The following is a 17,864-nucleotide window of genomic DNA, read 5'->3' as shown; positions in this document are numbered from 1 at the left end:
CCCTGCCCCTTTCTCTAGTGTTGTCCTTAAATAGATCGCTATATCAGCAGAGACTTACGGCGGATTTTCTCCAAGGGCTTTCCCCTCGTACAACAGCACCTGGTCAGTCCCGTAGATGTCGTACATTTTGTAGGGATTCACCGATACTAAGATGCTGCCTATGTACGTCTGGGAGGGAAAGAAATTTCAGAAGACAGGAGACTTCGAACATATTAGCCACAGCCGCCAACCCAGCGGGAGCAGGACAATTTCATCCGTGTTGGATCGAAGTATGATGTCCGTGGCTTTTCTTGTTTGTAGCAGGAACTCCTTTGCAGATTAGGCTACACTCCCCTGGTGTAGCCAATCCTCTTGGAGCTTATAGGAGGCCCTGTACTTAGAGCCCTGTAAGCTCCAGGAGGATTGGCTACATCAGGGGAGTGTAGCCTAATATGCAAAGGAGTTCCTTCTATGAAAAAAGCCCTGACGATGTCACTTCCAGTGCAAAATCAGAAGTGATGCCGTTGTACTGGGGTCACACTCAAGGGCAGGGTTCCCCACCCTTTTTTGGCCTGTGGGCACCTTTGGAATTCTGACATAGTGGAGTTGATGCAGCCACAAAATGGCTGCCACTGGAGGTGGAGCCAGCCACAAAATGGCTGCCACGGTTTACCTCAGACAGTGAAGATCCATGTGCTGTGGTGGCAGCTGCTGTCCCAGCAATGTTCTTAAAAATCTGCACAGCCAATCAAATCTCTAATGTCCAATTGGAAGCCTTGTTTGGGAAAAGACGTTAGGGTTGCCAGATCTTACCTGGCTGCTGGCAGGGGGAATTCCCTCGTATGAGCAAAATGTGGGGGCATGATGACATCACCTGCAAGTGACATCATTGTGCCGGGCTCGTTGCGCAGGGGTGCTCTAGCATTTGGGTAAAAAAAACTCTATGATGCCATAGAGTCTTTAACCCTAATGCTAGCGCGTCCCTGCACAACATGCCTTGCACAATGATAGCACATGGGGTGCCGACAAAGCTCTTCAGGGGTGGGGCTCCCCCTACTGGCCAGTTCTGTGCCAGCGGGTTGGAGGGCCCGAAATTGGAGAAAACCTAGGGTTGCCAAGTACCTTGCTGCCTCTGGAGGAGAACTATCTTCGCACACAGCGCACACGGCACAATGACGTCATCCAGACGTGACACCATCATGACATTACGCGGTGTCCACTCTAGGCATTTCCAGGAAAACTTGATGGTTTTCCCAGGTGCTGTAGCCATTTGGGAAGAGGGAAACTCTATGGTACCTATTGTCCCATAGAGTTTTCCCACCCAAATGCCTAGACCAACCATAGAGTTTCCCGGAAACGCCTAGAGTGGAGGCCGCACAACGTCGCTGGCGTGACGTCACTTCCGGGTGACATCATCATGCCGGCGACGTCGGGGGAGGTTCCCCCTGCCAGCTCAATGTGGGCGGGTGGTTTGGAAACCTCCCAGGTGGGGGAAGCCTCAGACTAGGGGCTTAGTAGCCCTAGGGAAACCCCATCCCCAGCAGGAGGCTGGGAAATGTAGGCCATACCCACTTTCTAGAAACACTTGACAGGCACTAGGAAAGATGTCAGTGGTCTCTACAGTGATCATGGCCTCCATGTTGGGGAACCTAGCAGTAGGATGAATCCTAGAGCATCATGTTGACATCACTTCCAGTTTTGCACCAGCCTGTCCAACGACAGCAGAGAACAACAGACACCCTGTGGGGTAGGTGGGGCTGAGAGAGCTCTTTCGAGAACTGCTCTTGAGAGAACAGCTCTGAGAGAACTTGTCACTAACCCAAGGTTACCCAGCTGGCTGCATGTGGAGAAGGATCAACCCCGGCTCTCCCAGAGTAGAATCTGCCATTCTTAACCACTACTCCACAGCAGCTCTAGTGGGAGATGTAGCTACCTCAGGGAAATGCTAAGTGCTGAGTAAGTGCTTCACTAGTTTGAGACTGGGGCACTTACTTGTGAGTAGCTCCCATGCTGCCCACTGGGGATTGCAAAATTGGGCGGCTTCTTTCAGAGCCTTTCCAGGCACTCTTTAGCTTTCCCTCTTTGATTTCCAAATATCTGGTTTGCTGGATGGTCTAGTCTGGCCCTCAACCTCCTTATTCATATAAGTAACCAATTTGGAAAGACTTATGAGCGACCTCTGTGGACGCCTTTGAGGCAGCTCACGATGATAAAACAAAACCAAGCGTACAATAAAAGCAAGCCCTAACCATTAAGGCACCAGTAAAACAATCCAAGGCAATAATTTAAAAATATATCCGTCAAAACTAGGCAGGGCATAAGAGGATATAACACAGAGTGGTCTGTAATGATATGATATAAAATTGTCCTTGGGATAGGAGCAAACCATTACATTGCAGGGGGGGGATGGGAGTTATTCTATGCTGTTGTTGTTCAGTCGCACAGTCGAGTCCGACTCTTTGCGACCCCATGCACAAAGTCACACCAGGCCCTCCTGTCTTCCACCATCCTCCGAAGTCTGCTCAAATTCATGTTTGTTACATCAATAACGCTGTCCAGCCATCTCCTCTTTTGCCGTCCCCTTCTTCTTTTGCCTCCTGTCTTTCCCAGCATCAGGGTCTTCTCCAGGGAGGGCTCCCTTCTCATTGGGTGGCCAAAGTATTTCAGCTTCAGCTTCAGCATCTGACCTTCCAGGGAACAATCTGGGTTGATTTCCCTTAGGACTGACTGATCTGATCTTCTTGCAGCCCAAGGGACTCTCAAGAGTCTTCTCCAGCACCACATTTTATGCCAGGGGTGGCCAAACTGTGGCTCTGGAGCCCCATGTGGTTCTTTCACACATATTGTGTGGCTCTTGAAGCCCCCAGCACCCTGTTGTCCAACTTGGAGAAGGCATTTGTCTCTTTATATCACTTCTCCAAGCCAAGCCAACCGAGTTAGAGTTTCTTTCTTTCCACCTCCCCCCCCTCTATATTCCTTCCTTCCTCCCTCTCTCAAACATCCGATGTTCATGTCTTGCAAGGTGCGGATCTCAAACATCTGACGTTTATTCTTTGTGGCTCTTATGTTAAGCAAGTTTGGCCTCCCCTGTTCTATGCTATCCTCACAACAATCCTGAGAGGCGGTCTAGGCAAAAAGTGTCTATTCCAAAGCTCTCCAGGTATTTGGGGGGGACTTTGCAGGAATCTGAACCTTCCTTTCTCTAGTTCAGGATCCTACACTGCGCTTTCTGCCACAGAAAGCAGTGCGGTATAGTGAACAGAAAGATACTGTATTTTTTGCACCATAAGACTCACTCCCCCCCCCAAAAAAAAAAGTGGAGGGAAAAGTGTGTGGGTCTTAAGGAGCGAATACTGCAAAAAATTCACACAAATGCCTCTAAATTCACACAAACGGCTCTAAAACTAGGTGCGTCTTATGCTCAGGTGCGTCTTATGGAGCGAAAAATACGGTACATGATATCAACCGAAAGATACACGATAGGCAACCAGCTTACATAAATCAGCCCTTGCTCGAACCTCTTTCTGATGTTTTGAAGGACTATCCCTTGATGGAGTTCTCTGAAACAGACACAAAAGTATTGATTAGCAGCACTTTCCTCATATGTTTGGTGGGTTTTTTTGTCTGTATAGTTAGCTTGAACTTGTATAGTTAGGGGCCCTTTAGCTACGCTTCTGTTGGCTTAATTAAGCTTGCCTGTTGGTTTTTTTTAAAATGTCGTAACAAGGTTCTAGTCCAGAGTTTTGAGAACCTGGAAACCTAACAGACATGTTCTGAACTTTGTTGGTCTCCTGTGACTGTATTGTAAAATTGAGGTGAGAGTTCCGTTTATGACGTTTTGACAGCTGACTATTTTGTGACGATTGTATGACGATTTAATATGACATGTATGTATATTTTTCATTCCAGTGACAAATAAGCTTCCAAACTGAAGAAAGACGGATGAAACATCTTGATAGCTAGAACAGATGTCTTTGGAAGGGCTTATTTTAGCTCCGCAAACTAAATACTGGAATATTGTTACTCCTTGGAAAGACTGCTTTTGAACTGTCTTCTGTGAATGTCTTTTTGCTACATGCTCTTGTCTACGTGCAAGCTTTGTCAGAACACCACTGACCTCTACTTTACACTGTTTTGTTGTTTAAAATTTATGGTGTCTCTAAGCGTTTTTTTTATTTACACATTTACTCATGTGCAGCAGACAACGCTCTGTCTAAATCCCCCTGTCCTGAGAAATTAAATGGGAAATAATGGCTGCTTCCAGGAGACACTCCATTTAAGCATTTCTTCCATCTCTATGATAAAAACCATAGATCATTACTCGGTAGTGACCTCATAGATCATTACTCGGTAGTGACCTCATATCCTCCCCAAATTCTACCCTCAAACTTAGAGGCGATGCTCTAGGAATTTCCCCGGTTGGAGAAATTCCTAGAGCATCGCCTGGAAATTTGGGGGTAGAGTTTGGGGAAGATATGAAATCACTACCGAGTAATGATCTACAAATTTTCCCAATCGTTATGGGTGTTAACAGAGATTTGTGAAATTCCTAGACCATGACCTGGAAGTAACATCATCCCAATTCCAAACTCCAACATCCCTAGGAACTTCCTCCAAAATCTCCCAGAGTTTTTTATTCTGGCAGCTCTGTCCCCAGATGTTTTTTCGTGAAGACACTAGGGTTGCCAACCTCCAGGTGGGTCAACCAACAACAAAAAACTGTGGAAAAATATCGAAAAATTAATGAAAAATGCTTCAAAAACTGCAATAGAGAATTAAACACTTCAACTTCACACATTTTCACACATCATTACATATAACAGCATATTATCAAAATGCAAAGTATAAAGTACAAGGAATAAATATTCAAAAGTGCTTGCCGTTAGCCCATATCCAGTTTGAAAGCCTTGAAAACTATTAATTAAAGTGCCAGTGTCCAGTGTGTTGCAATTGCAGATAATTCTTGTTCTTCAGCAAAGAATGTATGATGTTAAGACGTTGCTTTAAACTTCCTTTCTTTAAAGATGTTTGTTATATAGCGGAAGGCCATAAGCCTCAAACAGCAAAGCTTGTAATACTGTTTCAAATGTCTTCATCTGAGAGACGGATTCCACTTATCAACTTCCAGCATAGCACATTCCTGAGACACTGGGACGTTAATTAATAGTTTTCAAGGATTTCAAACTGGATATGGACTAACTGCAAGGACTTTTGAATATTTATTCCTTGTACTTTATACTTTGCATTTTGATAATGTGCTGTTATATGGAATGATATGTGAAAATAAGAACATAAGAGAAGCCATGTTAGATCAGGCCAATGGCCCATCCAGTCCAACACTCTGTGTCACATAAGAACACAAGAGAAGCCCTGTTGGATCAGGCCAATGGCCCCTCCAGTCCAACACTCTGTGTCACATAAGAACATAAGAGAAGCCCTGTTGGATCAGGCCAGTGGCCCATCCAGTTTAACACTCTGTGTCACAGAAGAACATAAGAGAAGCCATGTTGGATCAGGCCAATGGCCCCTCCAGTCCAACACTCTGTGTCACAGAAGAACATAAGAGAAGCCCTGTTGGATCAGGCCAGTGGCCCCTCCAGTCCAACACTCTGTGTCACATAAGAACATAAGAGAAGCCATGTTAGATCAGGCCAATGGCCCATCCAGTCCAACACTCTGTGTCACACAGTGGCCAAAAAAATTATATATATATATATATATATATACACACACACACACACACACACACATATATATACACACTGCGGCTAATAGCCACTGATGGACCTCTGCTCCATATTTTTATCTAACCCCCTCTTGAAGGTGGCCATGCTTGTGGCCGCCACCACCTCCTGTGGCATTGAATTCCACATGTTAATCACCCTTTGAGTGAAGAAGTACTTCCTTTTATCCGTTTTAACCTGTCTGCTCAGCAATTTCATCAAATGCCCACGAGTTCTTGTATTGTGAGAAAGGGAGAAAAGTGCTTCTTTCTCTTCTTTCTCCATCCCATGCATTACCTTGTAAACCTCTATCATGTCACCCCGCAGTCGACGTTTCTCCAAGCTAAAGAGCCCCAAGCGTTTCAACCTTTCTTCATAGGGAAAGTGTTCCAGCCCTTTAATCATTCTAGTTGCCCTTTTCTGGACTTTCTCCAATGCTATAATATCTTTTTTTAGGTGCGGCAACCAGAACAGAAAATGTGTGACGTTGAAGTGTTTAATCCTCTATTACAATTTTGAAGCATTTTTCATTAATTTTTTGTCATTTTCCCACAGTTTTTTGTTGTCGGTTGAGTCATTCTCTGTGGAACTCTAGGCTTTTCATCAGCCTCTAGGTGGGGCCTGGATTACATCTGCTCCCCAGATGACAAGGAGAAGTTTCCCTGGATAAAATGCAAGCTTTGTGCCGCAGAATCTATAACAATGCATCCACGCTAAGCTCCTTCCCCTTCACCAAACTCCACCCTCCTTGGGGTCTGCCCCATCTCCAAACCTGCAGAAATTTCCCAACCCTAGTAGGAAACTTTAGAACACACCAATATCCTTTCCCTCCCATTTGGGGCCACACACAGGTTAACGGTGACAATGGCATATATTCATAGGTCAGTGAATCTCTGAGATCGATTTCCCACGAGCCTTACCTCGCTCCCACGCTCCTCAAGGCCATTCCTGGAATGCACTTAGAAGATGAAGATATAGGATTTATATCCCGCCCTCCACTCCGAAGAGTCTCAGAGCGGCTCACAATCTCCTTTACCTTCCTCCCCCACAACAGACACCCTGTGAGGTGGGTGGGGCTGGAGAGGGCTCTCACAGCAGCTGCCCTTTCAAGGACAACCTCTGCCAGAGCTCTGGCTGACCCAAGGCCATTCCAGCAGGTGCAAGTGGAGGAGTGGGGAATCAAACCCGGTTCTCCCAGATAAGAGTCCGCACACTTCACCACTACACCAAACTGGCTCTTAGACAGGGGTGGCCAAACTTGCTTCACGTAAGAGCCGCAGAGAATAAAAGTCAGATGTCTGAGGGCCACAAGACGTGAGCGTCAGATGTTTGAGAGCTGCGAGGCAAGCAGGCAGGCAAATAGATGGGAAGTGGAAAGAAAGCACCTTTAATTTCCCGCCGGATTTCGCACTAGCTGCCCCGAGGCTGCAGCTCGCTCTGCCTCTTCCGCGCAGCAAACAAGATCTTCTAACAACCAGTTTCTGTTTGCCGTGCGAAAATGGCGAAGCGAATTGCAGCCCCGGGGCAGAGAGTGTGAAATCTTTTGGAAGCCTCGCGGAGAATAGGAGCGTGAGAGCGGAATAAGGGTAGTGGGAAGTCAGTCTGGGTTTGGGAACATCTGTCAACATTCGCACGGTAGTCGGTGAATTCCCCATATTTGTTCAAATCCCCTATATCCGTGCAGATTCCCCTTCCCACAATGACCACTTACTCCAGCTGGGTCATATCCTCCACGCCTCTGTCTCCCTGTGGCAACGCAAAGCTCCCGGCTTGCAAGGTGTGGACCGACTGCATCTGTAGAGAGAAAAGACCCCGCAGAGATGAGTGACAGTTCAGAGAACCAGCCCCGAAGCAGAGACGGTTCCCGCAAGAAAGGCCGTCCCTGGAATGCGCTTAGACAGGCGTGAACAAACTTGCTTAACGTTCAGAGCCACATAGAATAAACGTCAGATGTCTGAGAGCTACAAGACATGAGTGTCGGATGTTTGAGAGCCGCAAGGCAAGCAGGCAGGCAAATAGATGGGGGGGAGAGGTGGAAAGAAAGCAACTTTAATTTTAAATACATCCTCCAAGCTGCCAGCTTGGAGAAGTGATTTAGAAGAGACAAATGCCTTCTCCGAGCTGGCTGACGGGGCGGTGGGAGCTTCAACAGCCACACAATATGTGTGAAAGAGCCATATGTGGATCCGGAGCCACAGTTTGGCCACTCCTGTGCTTAGATTAGAGTCCCCAGTGTTATTTGGCCCTTGAGCCTCACATCGGCTAAAGTAGAAAGCCTGTATTTATGCCACATTGAGGGGTGGGTTTTTTTTTTTTTTGGAAGGTAGGCCAATACTAGATTGCCAGCTTCCAAGTGAGACCTGGAGATTTTCAGGAATTACAACTGATCTTGTTGTGTACTGCATTTCCATCCCTGAAATCCCAGCACAGCATACCTAGCACTCTCAGGTGAGCTGAAGGAAACTGCGGGTCACCTGACTAGGGAAGGACTACTGACCGCCTATTAAGATTTGTGGCGTGAACTTTAACTGTTCAGGATTGGACTGGACTGAGAAGTGGTTGTTCCAGGAAATATAAGCAGGGACCCCACCCCGCCATGTTGTCTTGCTGTAGTGTGATTAGACTGTTGCCCATGTTCTTCTCCAATGTCCTCTCTATTTAGTGTCCCGCTGGGATCTTTTATACCTCATATTGGCCCAAATTTTAGAGACCTCTGATGATTTAAAGGTGCTTTTCTTGCTTGATAATTCTGATCCGGAAATAACAGAATCAGTAGCAAAGATTTTTTTTATAGAGCTATGGTTACTTGTCCTGATAAGTAGTACTATCAGGTTTTACTATGTCGCTACTTTGTTTTTACCTTGTAATCCTAATTTTATTCTGTACGGATTATGTATTATTATGTAACCTGGCCGGCCCTCTATCTTATATTATATATGCCAAAAAAGGCTGCCTTGTGTGTTGTAGTGTGATTGTAAATAAAGGATGTTTGCTGTTGAACGTCTCTGAACCCAGTACATTTCAGATCTCCAGACAAAAGAGATCAGTTTCTTTGGGGGAAATCTCTATGGATAGAAAATTTCTGTCAAGGGAAAGACCTCTGACTTAATTTTGTCCCTAAGGCACACTCAGGCACACTCAGGGGGTTACAAAAAGCTGACGTCTCGTGAGATAGAGTATGCTGCTGAATTTCCATCTGCTGAATTTTCATCTTGTTCTGTGGGGGTGGGGGAAGGAATTTTTCAATGTGAAGGACGTTTTAGTCATGTCAGACTAACCTGATCTCTTTTTTTTGAGAAAGTGACTACCTTGCTGGATCAGAGGAATGCTGTAGACATCGTTTATCTTGATTTCAGTAAGGCTTTTGATAAAGTTCCAGATACTATCCTTGTTGACAAGGTGGTAAAATGTGGTTTGGATTCTGTTACCGTTAGGTGAATCTGTAACTGGTTGACAGATCGCCCAAAGAGTGCTTGTGAATGGTTCCTCATCCTCTTGGAGAGGAGTGACAAGTGGAGTGCTTCAGGGATCTGTCCTGGGACCTGTTTTGTTCAACATCTTTATTAATTATTTGGATGAAGGAATAGAGGGAATATTTATTAAATTTGCAGATGATACTAAATTGGGAGGGGTTGCAAACACAGAAGAAGACAGAAACAGGATACAGGATGACCTTGACAGGCTGGAAAACTGGGCTAAAATCAAAATGAATTTTAACAGGGATAAATGTAAAGTTCTGTATTTAGGTAGGAAAAATCCAATGCATGGTTATAGGATGCGGGAGACTTGTCTTAGCAGTAGTCTGTGCGAAAAGGATCTAGGGGTCTTAGTGGATTATATGCTGAACGTGAGTCAACAGTGTGATGCGGTGGCTAAAAAGGCAAATGCAATTTTGGGCTGTAGTGTCCAGATCATGTGATGTGATGGTATCGCTTTACTCTGCTCTGGTAAGACCTCACCTGGAGTATTGTGTTCAGTTTTGGACACCACATTTTAAGAAGGATATAGACAAGCTGGAATGGGTCCAGAGGAGGGCAACGAAGATGGTGAGGGGTCTGGTGACCAAGTCCTATGAGGAAAGGCTGAAGGAGCTGGGGATGTTTAGCCTGGAGAGGAGGCGGCTGAGAGGTGATACAATCACCATCTTCAAGTACTTGAATGGCTGTCATATAGAGGATGATGTGGAATTGTTTTCTGTGGCCCTGGAAGGTAGGACCAGAAATAATGGGTTGAAATTAAATCAAAAGAGTTTCCGGCTCAACACTAGGAAGAACTTCCTGACCGTTAGAGCAATTCCTCAGTGGAACAGGCTTCCCCGGGAGGTGGTGGGCTCTCCTTCCTTGGATGTTTTTAAACAGAGGCTAGATGGCCATCTGACAGCAATGAAGAGCCTGTGAATTTGGGGTAGGTATTTGTGAATTTCCTGCATTGTGCAGGGGGTTGGACTAGATGACCCTGGAGCAGGGGCGGCCGACGGTAGCTCTCCAGATGGTTTTTGCCTACAACTCCCATCAGCCCCAGCCAGCATGGCCAATGACTGGGGCTGATGGGAGTTGTAGGCAAAAAAACATCTGGGGAGCTACTGTTGGCCACCCCTGCCCTAGAGGTCCCTTCCAACTCTACGATTCTATGACCTTTCTCCAAGCTAAAGTGCCCCTAGCGTTTTAACCTTTCTTCATAGGGAAACTGTTCCAATTTGAAATCAAGCAATTCATTCATTTGTACCCCACTTTTCTCCCGATTTGGGGAGCCAAAGCGGCTTTTAGTGTTCTCCTCTTTTCCATTTTATCCTCACAACAACCCTGGCTGAGAAAATATGACTGGCTCAGCAAGCTTCCATGGCACAAGAGGGAACCTGAGCCTGGGTCCCCCAGACACTAGCCCAACACTCTAAACCACGGCAACACACTGACTCTCTGTAATTCAGAGAGATCTCCAGGATCCGCCTGGAGGTTGGCAACCCTGCCAGTGGTCCATCTAATCCAGCTTCCTGGTTCCAACAGTGGACACCTTCAGGAAGCCAGGACCAAAGGTACAGTTGGCCACTTAGAGTTTTGTAAGCCTGGGAGCAGACCGGTCCCATCCTCCTGAGGCTGGTTTGGGGAAGAAAAAGGAGAAGGAGAAGAAACCCTGTGAGGTAAGTGGGGCTGAGAGAGCTCTCCCAGAAGTTCCCCTTTCATGGACAGCTCTGTGAGAGCGTGGCTGACCCAAGGGCATTCCAGCAGCTGCAAGTGGAAGAGTGGGGAATCAAACCCAATTCTCCTAAATAAGAGTCTGTGTACTTAACCGCTACACCAAAAAAAAGGAGGAGGAGGAGAAAGAGAAGGAGAAGGAGGAGAAGGAGATGATGATTGAATTTATACCCTGCCCTTCACTACCCAAAGAAGTCTCAGAGCAGCTTACTATCTCCTTTCCCTTCCCCTCCCCACAACAGACACCCTGTGAGGTAGGTGGGGCTGAGAGAGCCCTGATGGAAACTCTTCTTGAGCAGAACAGCTCTGAGAGAGCTATGACTGATCCAAGGTCATACCAGCAGCTGCAAGTGGAGGAGCTGCACCCAATTCTCCCAGATAAGAGCCTGCACACTTAACCACTACACTACTCCAAACTGGGCACCGTGGTAAACCCACCATCTCTCGCACTTTCAACAGTGGGGAGCAAACCATTCCCCTCCCAGTGACCATGCCAAACAGTTGCTTACCCAGCACGGCTGGAGAACTGGTTCTCGGAGTAGGATAGGCTTTGGCTCACCAAAAGAAGAACCAGTCTGGTGACCCAAGGCTTAGAAAACCTCAGGTGCCCCCCATTGACGTGAGAGGTGGCAGTGGCTACAAGCATAGCCAGCTTCAAAAGGGGATTGGATAAGCATCTGGAGCAGAGGTCCATCAGTGGCTATGAGCCACAGTGCATTGTTGGAACTCTCTGTCTGGGGCAGTGATGCTCTGTATTCTTGGTGCTTGGGAGGGGCAACAGTGGGAGGGCTTCTTGTGTCCTGGCCCCACTGGTGGACCTCCTGATGGCGCATAGGTTTTTTTGGCCATTGTGTGACACAGAGTGTTGGACTGGATGGGCCATTGGCCTGATCCAACATGGCTTCTCTTATGTCTGGGGCAGTGATGCTCTGTCTTCTTGGTGCTTGGGGGAGGCAGCAGTAGGAAGGTCTCTAGTGTCTGGCCCCACTGATGGACCTCCTGATGGTACCTGGTTTTTCCGGCCACTATGTGACACAGAGTGTTGGTCCGGATGGGCCATTGCCCTGATCCAACATGGCTTCTCTCCTGTTCTTATGAGACAAAAATTCGCCAACCGATTCTGCCTCGTGAGATGTCAGCTTTTTGCGTCCCCCTCCGTGTGCCTTTGTACGATTCAGGCTGCAGGCGGCCAACTGCACTCTAATTAAAACTTCCCTTCTGTTCCAGCCCAGCTCTGTGTGAGAGATCAAGTCCCCGAATTTACATGCTGCTCTTTTGTTGGGCTGGCTGCGGGCCGGCGGCCTCTCGGAAGGAACAATGGCTCGGTTTTAATCATAGGGTAGCAGTTGCCACCTTTTAAAATTGGACTTGCTGATGCCCGTTTTATGAAGCCTGAGCTGCGGTAAACAGGCTGAGCGTTTCCATGACGCTTTCCCCCGAACGTTCGGCTGCCGAATTTCCACACAGCCATATGTGGTTAACTTAGAGTTGCCAATCCCCAGTTGGGGACAGGGGATCCCCTGGTTTGGAGGCCTTCCCCCCGTTTCAGGGTCATCAGAAAGCAAGGGGGGAGGAGGGAAATGTCTGCTGGGCACTCCATTATACCCTACGGAGACAAATTCCCATAGGGTATAATGGAGAATTGATCCACTGGTATCTGGGGCTCGGGGGGGGGGGCGTTTTTTGTGGTAAAAGCACCAAATCTGCAGCATAGCATCCAGTGCCATTTCCCAAAATACCCTCCAAGTCTCAAAAAGACTGGACCACGGGGTCCAGTTCTATGAGCCCCCAAACAAAGTGCCCCGTCCTTCATTATTTCCCATGGAGGGAAGGTATTTAAAAGTTGTGCAGTCCCTTTAAATGTGATGGCCAGAACTCCCTTTGGAGTTCAATGATGCTTGTCACAACCTTGCTCCTGGCTCCGCCCCCAATATCTCCTGGCTCCACCCCCAAAGTCTCCCAGCTCCACCCCCAAAGTCCCCAGATATTTCTTGAATTGGACTTGGCAATCCTATGTTAACTGCCCAGGAATGGGGCGGAGGGGGGCGGGGCGGAGATAGTACCAGCTCTGATTCCACAGCGCAGTTGTAGAGTAGGACTATTTGGGGACCATGTTTGTCTCCCTCAGAATCTTAAAGGAATTATAAATGGGGGGGACTCATCTAAGCGAGAGACAGATCACAGCTTTTAAAAGAGAGCTGAAATTCATCTTCTATGATGTCCACCGTTAAGGCTGGATTTGTGTCGAATTTTCCAACCCTGGAACAGAATTTCCTGCTTTCCCCTTCCCACCACTACCTGCTGATTTATTTGAAATTCTGCTTTGGGGGTGGGGGATAAGGAACCTCAAAGAATGAGATGAAGAAGAAGAAGAATTGCAGATTTATACCCCGCCCTTCTCTCTGAATCAGAGACTCAGAGCGGCTTACAATCTCCTATATCTTCTCCCCCCAACAGACACCCTGTGAGGTGGGTGGGGCTGAGAGGACTCTCCCAGAAGCTGCCCTTTCAAGGACAGCTCTGCCAGAGCTGTGGCTAACCCAAGACCATTCCAGCAGATGCAAGTGGAGGAGTGGGGAATCAAACCCGGTTCTCCCAGCTAAGAGTTCACGCACTTAACCACTACACCAAATCGGCTCTCAGACCCAGAGCCCCAGATGGGGATGTCTCTAGTTAAGTGGTTATGTGTGCGGACTCTATCTGGGAGAACCGGGTTTGATTCCCCGCTCCTCCACTTGCACCTGCTGGAATGGCCTTGGGTTAGCCATAGCTATCGCAGGAGTTGTCCTTGAAAGGGCAGCTGCTGTGAGAGCCCTCTCAGCCCCACCCACCTCACAGGGTGTCTGTTGTGGGGAGGAGAAGATATAGGAGATTGTAAGCCGCTCTGAGTCTCTGATTCAGAGAGAAGGGCGGGGTATAAATCTGCAGTCTTCTTCTTCTAGTTCAAAGGGCGAATCGATGGGAAATTGCCAATTGAGTCTGGATTGAACCCATATTTCCTCACGGCTACTACCAGTCAAACAGATTTGCGAAATAATACAAAGATCTGTGCTTGAGGGATGGGATTGGAATGGTAGCACACGTGGGCAGCGACTTTGGGAACGGGGAGAGAAGATAGACCAGTCTCCTTTAATGGGGATCAAGTCAGCCACGAGCCAATTCCCATGCAAACATTCTTTCCGCCATCCACACCTCATTAGGGTTGCCAAATCCAATTCAAGAAATATCTGGGGACTTTGGGGGTGGAGCCAGGAGATTTTGGGGGTGGAGCAAAGAGACAATGGGGCAGAGCCAGGAGCAAGGTTGTGACAACCATAACTGAACTGCAAAAGGAGTTCTGGCCATCACATTTAAAGGGACCGCACACCTTTTAAACGCCTTCCCTCCACTGGAAATAATGAAGGAAAGGGGCACCTTCTTTGAGGGCTCATAGAATTGGACCCTCTGGTCTAATCGTTTTGAAACTTGGAGGTTCTTTTGAGAAGAGGCATTGGATTCTATGCTGCAAATTTCGTGCCTCTACCTCAACAAAGTGCCCCCCTCCCCAGAGCCCCAGATATCCATGGATCAATTTTCCATCAAAGCCTATCGGAACTGGTCTCCATAGGGTATAATGGAGTGCCCAGCAGATATTTCCATTTCCCCCCCATTTTCTGATAACCCTGAAGTGGGGAGAAGACCCCCAGACTGGGGGATCCCCTGCCCCCACCTGGGGATTGGCAACCCTACACCACATTGGGAACAACTTGAAAGAAAACATGCAAGACACTTAATTGGAACTGATCTGCTGATACTATCTCCCAACTTAGTGGCACTTTTCCTGGCTCCCCAAGCAACCATGTGCTTTGGAATGCTGTACCCCTCATGCCCCTCTTCTTGGTGGCCCCAATTAGGGAGCGGATCAAATATTGGCCTCTGTGATTCCCATGAGTCAGAGGCTGAACTAGGGTTGCCAATCCCCAGGTGGGGGCAGGGGATCCCCCGGTTTGGAGGCCCTCCCCTGCTTCTGGGTCATCAGAAAAGGGGGGGAGGGAAATGTCCGCTGGGCACTATGGAGACCAATAGGGCACAATGGAGAATTGATTTGGGGCTTTGGGGGGCTGTTTATAGAGGTAGAGGCACCAAATTTTCAGCGTAGCATCTGGCACCTCTCTTCAAAACACCCTCCAAGTTTCAAAAGGATTGGACCAGGGGGTCCAATTGTATGATCCCCAAAAGAAGGTGTCCCTATCCTTCATTATTTCCAATGAAGGGAAGACGTTTAAAAGGTGTGCAGTCCCTTCCTCTTGCCTGCACTGCCAGTATCTCCTGGCTCCACCCCCAAAATCTCCTGGCTCCACCCCCAAAGTCCCCAGATATTTCTTGAATTGGACTTGGCAAGCCTAGACCGGACCTCTTCCCTGTAAGAAAATGAGCCTGCAAAGATTTTGTCCTAAGCATCTCCAGAGAGCACAGCGTTAGTGGATGTCAGCGCCATAACCCCGAATTCACATAACAGTCTCTCCAAGGAACACAGATGAGTGAATCTGTTCTAGCACTTACCGAAACCAGCTGGTGGGTTCTGGAATTTCACTGGCTGCGTCTGGCCTTACCACAGTGCAATCCGGCAGACACAGAGATCAGAAACGCGATTGACCGGTATTGCAGCGCAGTGCACAGTATGCTTCTGCGCATGGGCTAAAAAAAGTCTAGTTTGGTGATAGTTGGCCTTATTTAGGGCTTTTTTTTGTAGCGGGAACTCCTTTGCATATCAGGCCACACCCCGCTGATGTAGCCAATCCTCCAAGAGCTTACAAGGCTCTTAGTTCAGGGCCTACTGTAAACTCCAGGAGGATTGGCGACATCAGGGGTGTGTGGCCTAATATGCAAAGGAGTTCCTGCTACAGAAAAAGCCCTGCTGTGATTGACCCTCTGTGCCTTGTCAGACATCTCCGTGCATAGCCAGGTCCAAAGGCTGGGCTTGATCCAAAAGTAAAGAGAATCGGGACTTGTGGAACTCGCTTCAATGGAACCTTTCTCATAGCGAAACCCAACAATTCCTCCTCTCTCTAATTGGTTCCCATATCGTGAACCCCACCCCTCCACTCTAAAATGGATTGTGACTTCTTAAATTACCTTACACTGCCAACCTGTATTTGGCCCACTGTCCGCCAACTTTGTCCCACGTGTCAGGTACCACGCCACACCGCTTCCCAGTTTGGGTGAATCCTGGCTGAATTCCTCCACAGGAGGCTGGCGGTAGAGTTTCTCCGAGGCCCGTTTATTTGGCATCTCGTGGACGTGTGTGGTATGATAGTCAGACCAAGGTTGTTTCTGCAGATGAGCATTCCTCCTTAAAGAAGAACCTATCCTCTGCATCTGTGGCATTACGACCGCGTATCTCCCCGTACCATTGTCTGTTTCACTTTCAAGCAGCTCAGCGAGTGAACGAGCAGGCCTTCTGGGTGTGTTGAACTGGTCTTGAAAAGCCACGCTTCCTCTTCCCATGGCTTGAAACGGAGGGGATCTTTGGGTCAGAGGACTGCGATTGAGCCTCCCCCTCAGGGTGCCAGAGTTGCTCCCAGCAGCAGGGTAGCTCAAATTGCCTCCCAAGGCTTCCTGTTTCAGACTGGGTGACCGAGAACGATTGGCTTCTACTACTTGCTTCAGAGATGAACCAGGAGAAGGAGGGTTGTGAGAATGGGGGTGCAGGGAACAAGCTGGTGGCAACCCTGGATCTTGACCAAACTTTGTTGAATATGTACTCCCCTTCCCTGTGTTGCCCGTACTTCCTATGGGAGAGTGTTTGATGGAAGAAGCAATCTCCGCCATCCCAGCTAGAGGCTGACCAATCCGCTTGATGAAGTCCTTTGGAGAGCTGGACACAGGAGTTGGAGGCAGATTTGATAAGCTCTTCAGACTTCCACTACTTCCCATCTTGGGAGAACGAGTCTGGGGGGCTGACATTTTGTTCCCAGAAGCATGATCCCACCTCTGCTGTGGCACCCACTGCTCCATCACCTGCCCACTAATATCATCAAGAGACTGGGCACGAGAAGGTAAGTCAACCGGAGATTCTACGATGGTGACCCTACGAGTTCCTTGCCGAGTCTGCATGTGTGGGGAGGAGGTCCTCGTGCTCCGAGTAGACAGAACGGGAGATGGGTGGCCATATTGCTTCATGAACTGATTCCTCATTAAAGGTTTCACTGCTTCGGTTGGGGGCTCAGGCTGCCTGTTCCAACCTTGGGGAAGCCTCCCTTGAACATCAACGAGTGAAGGATTCATTCTTCCCAATGCCTGTGGGGAATTTGGTATAGGAGGTGATCCAAAATGCCTGAGGGTTGTTTGAGGTGATGCGGGACCTTGAGAACCCCCAGTGGTGGGATCATGAAATCCTGCTGGGGCATATCTACCAGAGCTCACGCTGCGAAGAGAATCCCGAAATTTAGAAGCACTGGATTTGAGGGAGACCTGAGAAGATGATTGCCTCAAATGGTCCTCATTCCTTAGGTTGCCAGCAGGTCCTAAACTAGTAGATGATGGGGTGCGTCGACGTATAAAAGGATTACGTGCTGTAGTACGAGGGGAAGATGAGGACTCTTCTAATAGGGTGGATGGCCTTTGTCCCCGTGATGGGGCAGTAAAGGAGGCAGCTGGTGTTGAGCCCATTCTCCTCATAGAAAGTGTTTCTGACCATGAAGAGGGCCCCTGGGAAGACATTTGGCCTCCAGACCATTGCTGGAAGGAATTACTCATCTTAGGTATTTGGAAATCCACTTGTGGCCTGCTTGAACCAAATGACCTTGTACCTTGTTTTGAAGAAAAGGATGAGATATTTCTTTGAGAAAACTGAGAGGAAGGAGGCCTTTGGGAATTGTTGTTGTTAATGGCTTCCTGACTTAAAGACCTCGGTGGAAGACTGACTCCTAGGTGGGGCTTTTTGTTGAAAGACGACCCCGCATATGGAAGTGTGTTGTGTAGTTCTTCC

At 48.0% G+C, this 17,864-nt stretch overlaps 1 protein-coding gene across 1 annotated transcript in view; it reads right to left on the bottom strand.

Annotated features, from left to right (window-relative positions):
* The window catches only part of MYO15A (myosin XVA), a 168,957-nt gene extending 151,796 nt beyond the window's left edge, over positions 1 to 17,161 (bottom strand). Inside the window, 4 exon segments of the mRNA XM_060260643.1 lie at positions 59 to 168; positions 3,476 to 3,539; positions 7,414 to 7,496; positions 16,010 to 17,161. Of these exon segments, the coding sequence (XP_060116626.1) occupies positions 59 to 168; positions 3,476 to 3,539; positions 7,414 to 7,496; positions 16,010 to 17,161 (1,409 nt within the window).
* Between the last annotated feature and the right edge of the window lie 703 nt (positions 17,162 to 17,864).

The sequence above is a fragment of the Heteronotia binoei genome, chromosome 20, assembly GCF_032191835.1.
Source record: "Heteronotia binoei isolate CCM8104 ecotype False Entrance Well chromosome 20, APGP_CSIRO_Hbin_v1, whole genome shotgun sequence".
Taxonomy (NCBI): Eukaryota; Metazoa; Chordata; class Lepidosauria; order Squamata; family Gekkonidae; genus Heteronotia; species Heteronotia binoei.
This window is presented reverse-complemented; position numbering and strand designations above follow the sequence as displayed.